This window comes from Microcaecilia unicolor, chromosome 11 (assembly GCF_901765095.1).
Source record: "Microcaecilia unicolor chromosome 11, aMicUni1.1, whole genome shotgun sequence".
NCBI classification, from domain to species: Eukaryota; Metazoa; Chordata; class Amphibia; order Gymnophiona; family Siphonopidae; genus Microcaecilia; species Microcaecilia unicolor.
Window position 1 is genome coordinate 30,994,325 of NC_044041.1, and position 15,214 is coordinate 31,009,538.

Consider the following 15,214-nt stretch of genomic DNA (forward strand, 5'->3'; position numbering starts at 1 on the left):
GCTGGCCTTCTTTTTTCCATTATCGGCCGAGGGCGCCCATGTGTTAACCACGCCCCAGCCCTGCCTTCGCTATGCCTCCGACACGCCCCCTTAAACTTTGGCCACTCCTGCAATGGACTGCAGTTGAGGGCGGCCAAAATCGGCTTTCGATTATGCTGATTTGGCCGCACCTGAGAGAAGGGCGCCCATCTCCCGATTTGTGTCGGAATATGGGCGCCCTTCTCTTTCGAAAATAAGCAGGATGGTGACCATGTAATACATATATTCAATGTCACTGACTGTACATAATGTAACGCTGATTACATGTATTAATTTGAACACTAGTGTCACTACTGTATATTAACCCCTATATATTTATAAAAGATTTACCAAATATCCTCCTTTCATGGGTTTCTATTCCTTTTGTCTCTGCTTTCATCTCTAGCTAGTTTCAGATGTGTGCTATTTTGTTTTTTTCTCGGGAATGAACCAGAATCTGCAAATAAAATTTCACTGCAGCCATGCTCAGCGGACATCACTGACAGGCAGCCAATTGATGTAAATAAACCATCAGAGAACAAACTAACGGAGAAAAATGTAGGGAAAATTGCAACTAATCAAAACATGCTTATTCATGAGGGTAATTTCACTCCTCATTCAAAAAAGACAATATTTGGATAATGAGGTCTTTGCAGCGGTATCATGCCGAAACATCTGTTACACATACAAATGAGGGTACAGAAGTTGACTGTTTTTTACTTTTTTTTTAAAATTTAATCCTTCTTACCATAGGAGTCTTGCTCAGCAGGGTGCACAACTTCTTTCTGGCCTATGCAGCATAAAAACAACAGTAAATGCAGTGAAAAGTCTTATCAGCAGGAACCATGGATAGCAAAGTAGTGATCTTATAAAGATGAACGTAAAGTAACATAGGGGCCCTTTTACTAATCCATATAGGCGTATACATGCGTCGTACACGTGTCAATTTTGAACTACCGCCCGGCTACAGCGTGGCCCGGGTGGTAATTTCATTTTTTATGCAAATCCACTAAGCGCGCTAACCGGGCGGTAATTAGCATTCTACGCACATACATCATTACCACCCTTTTAACACGTGAGACTTTACCACTAGGTCAGTGGGTGGCAGTAAGGTCTCAGACCCAAAATGGATGTGCGCCAATTTTTATTTTGCCACACGTTCATTTTCAGTCAAAAAAAGGCCTTTTTTGCAGGCGCACTGGAAAATAAACCTGCGCGCATCCAATACACGCATCTATACCAGCGCAGGCCATTTTTCAGCACACCATAGTAAAAGGACCCCGTGGAGGGGCATAATCGAACGGAGCGCCCAAGTTTTCCTGAGGACGTCCTCGCAGGACGTCCCCCGCGAAGGGGCGGGAAAACCCGTATTATCGAAACAAGATGGGCGGCCATCTTTCGTTTCGATAATACGGTCAGGGACGCCCAAATCTCCACATTTAGGTTGACCTTAGAGATGGTCATCCTTAGAGATGGTTGTCCCCGATTTTCGGCGATAATGGAAACCGAGGACGCCCATCTCAGAAACAACCAAATCCAAGCCATTTGGTCATGTGAGGAGCCAGCATTCGTAGTGCACTGGTCCCCCTGACATACCAGGACACCAACTGGGCACCCTAGGGGGCACTGCAGTGGACTTCAGAAAAAGCTCCCAGGTGCATAGCTCCCTTACCTTGTGTGCTAAGCCCCCTAAACTCCCCCAAAACCCACTCCCCACAACTGTACACCACTACCATAGCTCTTAGGGATGAAGGGGAGCACATAGATGTGGGTACAGTAGGTTTGTGGTGGGTTTTGGAGGGCTCAATGTTACCACCACAAGTATAACAGGTAGGGGGGTGGGCCTGGGTCCGCCTGCCTGAAGTGCACTGCAGTACCCACTAAAACTGCTCCAGGGACCTGCATACTGCTATCATGGAGCTGGGTATGATATTTGAGGCTGGAAAAAATATTTTTAAAATTTTTTTAGGGTGGGAGGTGGTTAGTGACCACTGGGGGAGTAAGGGAAGGTCATCCCTGATTCCCTCCAGTGGTCATCTGGTCATTTAAGGTACATTTTTGTGGCTTGGTCGTAAAACAAAAGTACCAAGTAAAGTCGGCCAAGTGTTCATCAGGGATGCCCTTCTTTTTTCCATTATCAGCCGAGGACGCCCATGTGTTAAGCACGCCCCAGTCCTGCCTTCGCTATGATTCCGACATGCCCCCGTGAACTTTGGTCATCCCCGCGACAGAAAGCAGTTGAGGACGCCCAAAATCGGCTTTTGGTTATGTTGATTTGGGTGACCCTGAGAGAAGGACGCCCATCTCCCGATTTGTGTCAAAAGATGTGTGCCCTTCTCTTTCAAAAATATGCCTGATAGTAAGTGACAGCAGATAAAGACCTAAACGGGCCATCCAGTCTGCCCAACAGTCACATTCATTATCAATTCAAGATTAAATCAACAATGAACGTCAGATTGTTTACTTGATCATGGTCATTCTTTGATGTTTCTGAGACATAGACTGTAGAAGTCCACCCGGATCTGTCCTTATATTCCAAGTACTGAATTTGCCATCGAAGCCCCCTCCAGCCTATCCGAATCTGTTGTGCTGTATTGGAAGTGTGCTGAACTCTTACTAAACCCTTCTGAAGGAGGGGGAAAGGAAAGCTAATGCCTTAATAGAAGACCTGAGGTCTTCAGGAGCTGAGCGTTTGCTGAGGGATTTTGGGACCTGGACTGTACCTTTTTTTTTCTTTTGAAGATTATCTTATGAGGACTGTACCTTTTTCTTTTGAAGACTACATTAAGAGGGTTGTACCTTTTGTTTTGAAGAATATATTATGATTTTTGGTATGAAATTGCCTTGATAATAAAATACTTTGGCCCTGAGTCCCAGTATCAGCAGCATTCTGTCCTGGAACCCTGGGAGCCCCGCAGGCTTGCTAGCTCCACCCAAGAGGAGGAAGCGGACCCCCCCTTTTACCTTATGCAAGCAATAGCACTGAAAATAGCTACCACCTGCATATCTGATGGCTCCGCCCCAACACCATCACGAGATAGTGCCATGGCTGTCAGAGGATATATTCAACGGCACTGCCTAGTTAAGTGCTGCTGAATATCCCCTCCCAGCCCACAAATTGGGGTTTAAGTGAGCAGGGTCCTCTGTTGCCCACTTACCCACTTTAAATATCTGCCCCAAAATCCTGCCAAGACTGAAGTTTAAGCGAAAGGTTGACAAGACAGACCACCAGGGGCAGAGAAAGGGAACACTATGGTTTTGAAATATTTTCAATTTCCAAAAAGAACTTTTAGAAATAGCAACTTAGAGACCGATATTCAGACCCCGGGAGGGAACCCAGCTATCTCCAGCATTCGGTGATCAGCCCGGATATTCAATGCCGGGCCGTTTCCAGTGACTGGCATTGAATATCTGGGTGTTTTTTAGCCGGTTTAAATTTTAACAGGCCAAAGCAATATTCAGCACTGGCTGGTTAAGTTTCAACTGGCCAAAGATATTCCTGCTAAATTTAGCCAGTGATGCACTGAATATTAGCGGATAGCCGGTTACACCTTAGTCCACAAAATAGTCCACAAAATCATTCACGGCGAAGCCCCTGCATACATGTCTGACTTAATAGACCTGCCACCCAGAAACGCTAAAAGATCGTCCCGAACCTTCCTCAATCTCCATTTCCCTAAGTGCAAAGGCATAAAATACAAAGTACTGCACGGATCGACCTTCGCATACAGGAGCACACAACTCTGGAATACACTACCACGCAACTTGAAAACGATCTACGAACTGACCGACTTCCGCAAATTACTGAAGACTTATCTCTTCGAGAAAATCTACGGCAAGGATCAAAACACATGAAACCCATACAATTTAATAAATACGCACCTACACACTCTCTCTTGAAGTCTCCTCTCCCGCACTCCCACCAATCCTAAAACCCCACCCACAGATAAAATTATTAGACCTTCATGTCCCCCGATACTGTTTTGTCCCCCTTTCAACTCGCCACTGTTATATTCCGCTGTTCTATTCCCGAATGATATCCCGAATTACTCTGTCTTTTACAATTCTTCCTAATGTAACCTATAAGCGCACTGCAACCAACTGTACTCCCACATACTCCGCTGTTCCATCCCCAAATGATACCCTGTATTTACTTTGTTTTCGATAACTCTTCACAATGTAACTCAGAATTGTACTGCAACCAATTGCACTTCCATCATTCACAATGTATTGTAAGCCACACTGAGCCCGCAAATAGGTGGGAAAATGTGGGATACAAATGCAAATAAATAAATAAATTTATCTGCTAAGCGCTATCTGGCAATATTCAGCAGGAGAAAACCAGCTATCTCTCACTGAATATTGCTGGATAGCCGGTTAAATGACATTTAATCAGCCACGAGCCTTTCCTGGCTGGTTATTAGGGGGTTAACTTTTAGACAATATAAACCCCCATGAAGTGCCTCCCTTCCCCCCCACCAAAAAAAAAACTAGATACTGGGGGACTTTACTGAACAGAAACAGGCTTCTTCATTTGATTCATTCTTTCTTTGACGATGGAGATATTTTACTGGAGGACAGAGAGTTTGGAAAGATCCGCTACTGTTCTGCTGATGCATCTAAACAGATAAATGTGATTATCACCGTACCAATAAAGCTTGCATAATCACACAATACTGACACACAAATGAAATGTGTTTAAATGGTTTTGAACCAGCAAAGATACAAAACTCATTTTAAAATAGTGTCTTACATAGAGAAAACTTGTGAACGTTAGTGTGAATCATCAACACTTCAACCCTGACAATTGGCACCACTGCTCACAGATTTCAAACGCGTCCTAATTCAAACATTTTTCTGTACAAGTTGGCATGTGTCCCATATATATATACAAGTATATTTTGTTGCAAGGATTCTAGAATCTAGTACAGCTTACATTAGTCAGGTTCATGTTCTCACTGATCTAGACAATGTTCTCTTAGTTTCCGGTAGAACGAGAGGACATGAAATGAGATTGAAGGGGGGCAGACTCAGGAAAGATGTCAGGAAGTATTTCTTCACGGAGAGGGTGGTGAACGCTTGAAATGCCCTCCCGCGGGAGGTGGTGGAGATGAAAACGGTAACGGAATTCAAACATGAGTGGGACAGGCATAAAGGAATCCTGTGCAGAAGGAATGGATCCACAGAAGCTTAGCTGAAATTGGGTTGCGGGGGGAAGAGGGGTTGGTGGTTGAGAGGCTAGGATGGGGGAGGGCAGACTTATACGGGGTCTGTGCCAGAGCCGGTGATGGGAGGCGAGACTGGTGGTTGGGAGGCGGGAAATACTGCTGGACAGACTTATACGGTCTGTGCCCTGAAAAAGACAGGTACAAATCAAGGTAAGGTGTGTACACATATGAGTTTATCGTGGGCAGACTAGATGGACCGTGCAGGTCTTTTTCTGCCGTCATCTACTATGTTACTATGTTATGTTACTATGTTTTGACATTTAGGGGTCTTTTTACTAAGGTGTGCTGAAAAATGATTCTGCGCGCGGCCAAAACATGCGCCTACACTACCGCAGGCCATTTTTTAGTGCACCTTAGTAAAAGGACCCCTAAATATCAAAACTGAAACTAAGAGAACATTGTGTAGATCAGTCAGAACATGAACCTGACTAATGTAAGCTGTACTAGATTCTAGAATCCTTGCAACAAAAAAATGCCTTTTTTGGGGGGGCCGAAAATGGACATGTGGCAAAATGAAAATTGGCATGTGTCCATTTTGGGTCTGAGACCTTACCGCCAGCCATTGACTTAACAGTAAGGTCTCACGCGTTAACTGGGCGATAACGGTCAACGTGCGTTCAAATGCCGATTAATGCCCGCACGCCAGAAAATGAAAATATTTTCTGACACACGTGGAGGGGCATAATTGAACGAAAACGTCTATCTCCATGGGCGTTTATCTCCGAGAACGGGTCCGTGAAGGGGCGGACTGAACCGTATTTTCGAAAAAAATAGACATCCATATTTTATTCGACAATTTGTGAGCTGGGCGTTTTTGTTTTTCAGTGATAATGGAAAATGAAAGCGCCCAGCTCAAAAACGAATAAATCCAAGGCATTTGTTCGTGGGAGGGGCCAGGATTCGTAGTGCACTGGTCCCCCTCACATGCCAGGACACCAACCGGGCACCCTAGGGGGCACTTTTACAAAAACAAAAAAAAAGGTAAAGAGCTCCCAGGTGCATAGCACCCTTCCCTTGTGTGTTGAGCCCCCCAAATCCCCCTCAAAACCCACTGCCCACAAGTCTACACCATTACTATAGCCCTAAGGGGTGAAGGGGGGCACCTACATGTGGGTACAGTGGGTTTGGGGGGGTTGGACGACTAAGCATTAAGCAGCACAATTGTAACAGGTAGGGGGGGGGGGCCTGGGTCCACCTGCCTGAAGTCCACTGCACCCCCTAACAACTGCTCCAGGGACCTGCATACTGCTGCCAGGGAGGTGGGTATGACATTTGAGGGTGAAAATAAAAAGTTGTGAAACATCATGTTTTGTGGTGGGAGGGGGTTAGTGACCACTGGGGGAGTCAGGGGAGGTCATCCCCGAGTCCCTCTGGTGGTAATCTGGTCATTTAGGGCACTTTTTGGGGCCTTATTCGTGAAAAAACAGGGTCCAGGAAAAGTGCCCTAAATTCTAGCTACAAACGCATACGTTTTTTCCATTATCGGCGAAAGGCGCCCATCTCTCCTCGGCAGATAACCATATCCCAGTTCCACCTTCGCCACGCCTCCGACCCGCCCCCATCAACTTTGTACACTTCCGCGATGGAGTGCAGTTGAAAACGTCCAAAATCGGCTTTCCATTATACCGATTTATTCATTTTTGTGAAATAAACGTCTATCTCCCGATTTGGGTCGAAATCTAGGCGTTTTTCTCTTTCAATTATAAGGTGGATAGTGGATGCACATAAAAAATGAAATTACCACCCAGGCCACATGGTAGTCGGGCGGTAAGTCAAAATTGATGTGCATTGGGTGTGCGTAGGCTGTCTGTTATACTTTCCCTCACAGTAGTACCATATTTGACACCCAGAGCTGATCATTTTTAACATCCCGCCCCATGCCAGCTGCCCCCTTTTCAACTATGAGACTTACAATTTAGGCACACCACGTTACCTTGGAGGAAAGGAGAAACAACGGTGACGTGATACAGACGTTCAAATATTTGAAAGGTATTAATCCGCAAATGAACCTTTTTTCGGAGACGGGAAGATGGTAGAACTAGAGGATATGAATTGAGGTTGAAGGGGGGCAGACTCAGGACTAATGTCAGGAAGTATTTTTTTCACGGAGAGGGTGGTGGATATGTGGAATACCCTCCCATGGGAGGTGGTGGAGATGAAAAGGGTAATGGAATTCAAACGTGCGTGGGATAAACACAAAGGAATCCTATTTAGAAGGAATGGTTCCGCGGAATCTTAGCGGAGATTGGGTGGCGACGCCGGTAATTGGGAAACAAAACGGGAGCTGGGCAGACTTCTACGGTGTATGCCCTGATCGTGACTGAATAGATAGGGATGGGCTTGAGTGTAAATTTTAAGGGGCTTCGAAATTAGCTTCAGAACTTAGTACAAGAACAGTGCTGGGGAGACTTCTATGGTCTGTGCCCTAAGAAAGGCAAGGACAAATCAAACTCGGGTATACATATAAAGTATCACATATTATGTTCATTTGATGCCATAGCAAGGGAAAGGGGGGGGGTGGGAGGGGAAGGGGAGGGAAGGTTAAGTCCTATTTGTTGGGGTAGAAGTACTATGTGTTAGTTTAGCCACATGGGGGGAAAATATCAGACGTTCATACATGATGATGTTAACTTTTCTTCTTAAGTTTTGAATAAAAATGATTGAAACATAAATAAATTTCTAATCTTCTCTTGGAAAAATAAAATAAAGTATCACATACCATGTAAAATGAGTTTATCTTGTTGGACAGACTGGATGGACGGTACAGGTCTTTATCTGCCGTCATTTACTATGTTACTATATGTTGCTATGCTACAGAATACGCTTAGCGAGTTGTGCGCATAATCTCAATGCCTATTAGTGCTGATAATTGATTGTTCATGTTCAATTAACAGCGCCAATTAGTTAGTTAACCAATTAGGTTATGCACATTGTTACAGAATACACTTCGATTTCCGCATAGAAATTACGGCACAATATATAGAATTTGGGGGATAGGACTAGGTTGGGGCTGAAAAATTGGTGCTCAGTGCTAATTTTATAATGAGCTCACATTACGGAAGAGCATTGAGTGCCAATTTCCCAAATTTGAGCTCCAGAACTTCCCTGCTGAAACCAGGTGTAATTCTCGGCACCCAGGTAGGGCACACATCCCTGGTATTCTACAACACTGCATGCAAATTTTAGGAATGCCCCAGCCCGCCCAGTGACCTCCCATGGCCACGCCCCCTTTTGTGTTGCATGCTATGGGATTCGGGCTCACGCTGTTATAACGCATAGCAAGATGTGCATGCTAATTAGCACCCAGTTATTAGCACTAATTGGCTCATTAATCCATTTAGTTGGGTGGATCAGTGCCCAATTTCAGGAGATACTGTGGGCTCAATTAAACTGTTTCTAGGGGCCTAGGTATTTTGGTCAAAGAGTTTTCACATTGTGGCAAACGTCACAATTAGAGCAATTTTGAAAGGGATTTTGGTGAGTCAGTGGATGTTTATCTGCTGAAAAATCTACTTCCAAATTCCTTTTCCATCCACAGAGAAATGGGAGGAGGTAGGATAGGCTTTTGAGTCTGCAACGTGTGCGATGCAAGTGATCCCTCATGGTACCTAGCAACCACTGGGTTTTGAATCTTCCTTAGGAGTTTCCCTTTCAAAATCCCTTTGCAGGCCCATAGGTAGCTTGCAGACCTGCAGGCCTTTCACTCTGCTGCCCCTCACTACCTCTCCACCCTCATCTCTCCCTACACTCCTTCCCAGGAACTCCGTTCAGTAGGCAAACCTCTCCTAATTGCACCCTTCTCCTCCATCGCTAACTCCAGACTCCGTTCCTTTTATCTCGCCGCACCTTATGCCTGGAATAGGCTTCCTGAGCCATTACGTCAAGCACCATCCCTGGCCGCCTTCAAATCTGGGCTAAAGGCCTACCTGTTTGATGCTGCTTTCAATTCCTAACCTGTCACCTGCTCGTAACCTTTATCTTGTCTTCCTCTCTTCAATAGCCCCCTTTCCCTATGTGTCCTATCTGTCTATCCTACCCTTATCCCTTATTTGTCCTGTCTGTCTGTCCTGATTTAGACTGCAAGCTCTTTTGAGCAGGGACAGTCGTTTCTTCATGTTCAGTTGTGAAGCGCTGCGTACGACTGGTAGCGCTATAGAAATGATTTATAGTAGTAGTAGTAGTAGAAGCCTGCCCTTGCAGATCAGCAACGCGGCCGCGCAGGCTTCTGTTTCTGTGAGTCTGACGCCCTGCACATACGTGCAGGACGTCAGACTCACAGAAACAGAAGCTTGCGCGGCCGCGTTGCTGATCTGCAAGGGCAGGCTTCTACATGGAATGCTGCTAGCGGAATAGCAACATTAACATTCCATGTAGAATCTCAAATAGTAGCAACAGAATCTCCAATAGTAGCAACATTCCATTTAGAATCATTCCTATGTGTCCTATCTGTCTGTCCTACCCTTATCCCTTATTGGTCCTGTCTGTCTGTCCTGATTTAGATTGTAAGCTCTTTTGAGCAGGGACTGTCTTTTCTTCATGTTCAATTGTGAAGCGCTGCGTACGACTGGTAGCGTTATAGAAATGATTTGTAGTAGTAAGTAGGAGAGCTAAAAAATATAAAAACTAGGTTGATGCAATTGTTTTGTATTTTCAAATGAACAGTGTCAGGATGGGTTATTTTTCCCTATCAGATCATATGCAGCAAAATAATAATTATATATTGAGGCATCAATTTCAAACCTATACAAAGTCCTCCTTACCACAACTTTGTGTCCCAGGGTTACGTTTTGGCTCTGGGACAGGAGATCCAGATGAAGGAAGGTCTCTGGATGGTTGCTGTGGCCTGGCCTTGGTGACTGGCATTGGTTCAGGGAGAACATGCTTGGGCATGCCCTTGAAAAACCATGCGCCAGAACGCTTCCAGACCTGCAGAAGCCACAAGTTATGAGAGATCATGAGTAACGTGATGGGAATATGTTATACATAGTTCAGCTTCTTCTGTAGTGATGTAAATATATGTATCAACTTCACTCATCTAGAACAATATTCAATCCAGTAGAGTTGGGCGAGAAGATCTTTCACCTTCAAAACATATTGGCGCCTTGATATCTTAATTTGATAAAGGACCCCCATCCTGAGTCAGTAATTCATACATAATAGTGTGGAAAAATGCAAACATGTTTTCCCTTCCTTCTTCACCTGTATACCCTAATATCAAGATGCATTTTCTTAAAATATATCCAAACCTGGCATGTTACCTGCTAAGTCCCTGATGATAACCCTTCTCACATCTGATTGTTCCTCATAGACCATGATTTTCTACCCTATTAAGAGGGGAAGTTATCAATGTGGGTTACCATTATGATGTCATTTTACTGTTAACCCCTATGTGATAAGTGCCTGGAATCAGCCCAAATTTCTTTAACTGAACTCCTTCACTGGGCCTCCTTAATGGAGCAGAACTAGTTGGCTTATCCAGGAGGGCAGAGCCTCAGTCAGAGAGGAGTGGCCTAGTGGTTAGAGTGGTGGACTTTGGTCCTGGGGAACTGGGTTCGATTCCCAATGCAGGCACAGGCAGCTCCTTGTGACACTAGGCAAGTCACTTAACCCCCCATTGCCCCAGGTACAAATAAGTACCTAAGCTGCATTGAGCCTGCCATGAGTGGGAAAGCGCGGGGTACAAATTAAAAAAAAAATGTTAAAGCCTCAGAGTGGAAGCAAAACAGAGACCTCAAGGAAGAAATCTTCCAAGCATGTCCCAAGTTGGCTGTGGTACTAGGAGATAGAGGACAACCAAGACCAGAGGTTTTGATTTTGGTCAAAAGCTGAAATGTGCCACTTGCCAAAATCAAAACTATCGCAACCTCCCCTCCCCCTGGGCAGCGAATGGGTCCCTTCGGGCCACTCCGCTCCAGCAGATACCTGGGCCTCCGCTTCTCCCCCAGGCCTACCTTAAGAAGCCTTGGTGGTCTAGTGGCCTTTTTGGGGCAGAAGTGATCCCCACCCAGTGACGTTCCTAGCCTGGATGGCACCCAGGGCGGATCGCCGATGCGCCCCCCCCCCCCCCCCCCCCCCCCCCCCGCAAAATGACACCTTTCCCCCCCCCCGGGTGCACGCCGCTGGGGGGGGGGGTGCCGCGGTGTGCGCCTGTGGGCTCCGACTTCGCTAACTTCGCTCGTTCGCTGCAGCTCCCTCTGTCCCGGAACAGGAAGTAACCTGTTCCAGGGCAGAGGGAGCTGCAGCGAACGAATGAAATTAGCGGTCGGAGCCCACAGGCGCGTGCCGCGGCACCCCCCAGCGGCGTGCACCCGGGGCGGACTGCCCCCACCGCCCCCCCCCCTTGGTACGCCACTGTCCCCACCCATTCCTGCCTGTGCCGGCTGAGCAGTCAAAATGGCTGCACTGACTTCCCGCGGCATCCTCACGAAACTCCTATGAGAAGTCACAGCAGCCATTTTGACTGCACAGACAGCACAGGCAAGAGACAGTAGGGATCATTCCTCAAAGAGGCCACTAGACCACCAGCGCTTCTTAAGGTAGGCCTGGGGAGGGCCTATGGGTGGAGGGAGGGAGGGAGGAACTTGTGGTTGAGTGGGCAAAGAGTGATCACGAGGGGGGGGGGGGGCAAGCGTTTTTGTTCCAGCTGAAAATGAACTACATTTTCAGCCAAAACCCAGATTTTGGGCCAGTTTTGGCACCAAAGCTGAAACCCAGTCAGTGCCGGTCTTAGCAATTGTGGGGCCCTGTGTAGACCAGTTCAGTGGGGCCCCCCAGCTCCTTGCCTAGCACCGCTCAGGGTTGAGGAGGGTGGGGTCGCTGCCACTTACCACCAGAGTTCAATGATATTAGCCAGGGAAAGGAGGATGAAGAAGAGCCCGGATCTGAGCACAGGAGGGAGGCAGCAGGGTGTCCCGCAGCCCTGGCCTCCTTCCCTGAGAGCCGAGTAGTAAGCAGCCAGAGCCACGAGACAGGAGCAGGCCTCCAGGCTGCCAGGACTGGCAGCGATGTAAGCGTCGCCTTCAGCCTGTCCCAGAAGTCTTCTCTGTACAGCCACTTCCTTTTCCCATGTAGGCGGGACGTTGTACAAAGAAGACTTTGAGGACAGACTGAAGATGGGATTTACATCGCTGATTCCCTATCGGCAGCCTGCAGCAGGCAAGTGAGTGGGGGGTGGAGAGAGGAAGGAGAAGGGTACCGCTCATAGCAGCATCCTTTCATGATTGGCACCCGGGGTGCACCGCCCTCACCACCACGCCCTTAGCAGGGGCGTAGCCAGACCTCGGCGGGAGGGGGGTCCAGAGGCCGAGGTGGGGGGGCACAGTTTAGCCCACCTCCCCCAGCTGCCGACCCCCCCCCTGCCACCACTGACCTTCCCCCGTTGCCACCGCCGCCAGGTACCTTTGCTGGCGGGGGTCCCCAACCCCCACCAGCCAAAGTCTTCTTCAGCGCCGGTCGACTCCAGCGCCTTCGCTGTTGATCTGTTTCTGACTCCTGACGTCCTCCGTGCACGTCCTGTATCTAGCCCCGTGCAGGTCGTGCACGCAGGAGGTCAGAAGTCAGAAACAGATCATCAGCGAACGTGCCGGAGTCGACTGGCGCTGAAGAAGACTTCGACTGGCGGAGGTTGGGGACCCCCGACAGCAAATGTACCTGGCGGCGGCGACGGGAGGGGGGTCCAAAGTAGAGGGGGCCAGGGCTTAATCTGTGGGGTCCCATGCCCCCGTGGCCCCACCTAGCTACGCCCCTGGCCCTTAGTATGCCATTTCACCAGCACCAGTGTGCTTTGCATTAAGGTAGGTTCAGGGAGGACCGTAGGGACTCTGGGAGAGCGAGGGCCTATGCGGTCACCCCTGTCGCCCCTGTCTAAGACCGGCCCTGAACCTAGTCAGCCTCTCCTGAGAGGGGAGTTCCTGGGAAAAGAGAAGCAGTTTCAAGCTTAAATCTCCACATTCTATAGGTAAAAGTTCCAACCACTCAGCTGGAACTAGGCCTGGGTTTATCTGTGCGTGGTTGGAACTACTGTACACCGTATTTGGGCCTGGCCAAATGTCATCCCGTGAAGCAGCAGGCTTCTATATCTATCTGAATACAGTAATAACAAGTTTTTCTGTTTACTTTTATACCCTGTGTTTGTTGAGGCCTCATGTCAGGCCACCTCCCACAATACCACACCTTATTATTAATAACTAGGTCTCATTGCATAAAATGGAACCTGTGGTGAAACAACACATCTTAATGGTAACCCACGGTGATAACCACGGCCCTAAATGCAATAGATTTGTTTAGGTTCTGACAATTGCTGAAACAGTGTATTGAGAGGATTCCTGAAGCATTCACCTGATTTGTATTTGTTTTGGATAGAGGGGTTTTTCGGAGGGAGGGTCTGGGAGGGTATTCTTGGGATAAAGAGGATGATAATGTTGAAGCTTTTTTATGATGGGGGAAGATGGAGCATTTTTGGTCTGGCGCACAATATTTTGTGCTTGATTCTTATTCCTCACGATGCTTTTACTGTGATATTGTGGTTATTATTTGTATTTTTATGTGAAATGCCATGCTTGAAGAACCTCGTGACAGTGCCGTGTGAAAAAAAAAAAGACATCTCTTATTTTCATTATCAAATAGACTTCTCAGCGGATACGTGCCGCTGAAAATCCAGGTGTGGGCCCGTCCAGCGAGATTTATCTGGATAGCAGCTACTCATACCCAGATAAGTCCTGATTTTGTTGGGGGTGGGGGGGGTTGTTTTGTTTTGTTTTAGGTGAATATTCCTTCGAGTACAGTAACGTATTGAATGACAACAGAAAAAAAAAATAATCTGCTCATCGATCTGCCCAGCTTGTTTTGGTGTCTTGCTCGAATGCTTTGCTATAATATTTCCTTGTCCTTACATCAACTGAAATTCAATAATAACAAAAAAAAAAAAAAGAGCAAATGCACTAACCTCTCTTTGCTCACTGCAGATTTTGCAGAGCCATATGGAGTGAGGACGACTGTTAGGTGCTTGAATGCCACATTGTGTGCAAACACTCTGAAACAAAAGAATCACACCTTAGAACAGTGATTTTCAACCCTTTTTCATCTCACTGACAAGGCGCAAAAATTGTCAAGGCATACCAGCAGTTTTTTAAAGAATATATACGTTATCATTTAACAAACGAGTATTAAGATCTTTCCTCTAGTCCCCATTACTGCATTTTTACCCTCTGTACATATCCTCTTCTCGCTCATCTCTTTGACAATCCACCCTGACCCCTCCCTTATGGTTTCCCCATTCCCAGTTTGTCTCTTCCCTCCACCTCTCCCCCCTCAACACACACACACATTTGTTGGCCAGCATGCCTTCCTCTCTCTTCCCTCCCTCCCTCCCTGCTCCTGTAGTCCAATATCTCTCTCTCTCTCTCTCTCTCTCTCTCTCTCTCTCTCTCTCTCTCTCTTTCTTCCCTCCCTGCCCCTGTGGTCCAGCATTTTTCTCCCTCCCCTTCACCTTCAGGTCCATCATTTCTCTCTTCGTGATCCTCCAGCCCTTGGATCCATCATTTCTTCCCTCCTTCCCCTCAGGTCCATCATTTCTCACCCCTCTGCCCCTCCGGTCCATGGCTTCTCCCCCTCTGCCTCTCCAGTCCATGGATTCTCCCCCTCCTTCCAGTCCATGGCTTCTCTTTCTTCCATAACTCCCCTCCACTCCCCAGGTCCAGTATTTTTCTCTTTCTTCCCTTCCCTCTCCCCCTGGGTCTCTCTCTCTCTCTCCAATCCCCGCCCCCGTCAACCTCTCTCCAACCCCCACACCACCCAGACTCACTCTCTCTCTCTCTCACACACACATACTCGCACATTCACTCTCTCTCTCTCACACACAGTCACTCTCACATACACTCTCTCAAACAAACACACTCCGAGGAAAACCTTGCTAGCGTCCATTTCATTTGTGTCAGAAACGGGCCTTTTTTTCTAGTTCAATAATAAAG

At 47.2% G+C, this 15,214-nt stretch overlaps 1 protein-coding gene across 1 annotated transcript in view; it reads right to left on the bottom strand.

Annotated features, from left to right (window-relative positions):
* The window catches only part of RPH3A (rabphilin 3A), a 166,013-nt gene that overhangs the window by 87,551 nt on the left and 63,248 nt on the right, over positions 1–15,214 (bottom strand). Inside the window, exons 4-6 of the mRNA XM_030218773.1 lie at positions 14,191–14,277; positions 10,031–10,172; positions 3,342–3,362 (exon numbers count right to left, since the gene is read on the bottom strand). Of these exons, the coding sequence (XP_030074633.1) occupies positions 3,342–3,362; positions 10,031–10,172; positions 14,191–14,277 (250 nt within the window). The remainder of the gene's footprint in view (positions 1–3,341; positions 3,363–10,030; positions 10,173–14,190; positions 14,278–15,214) is intronic.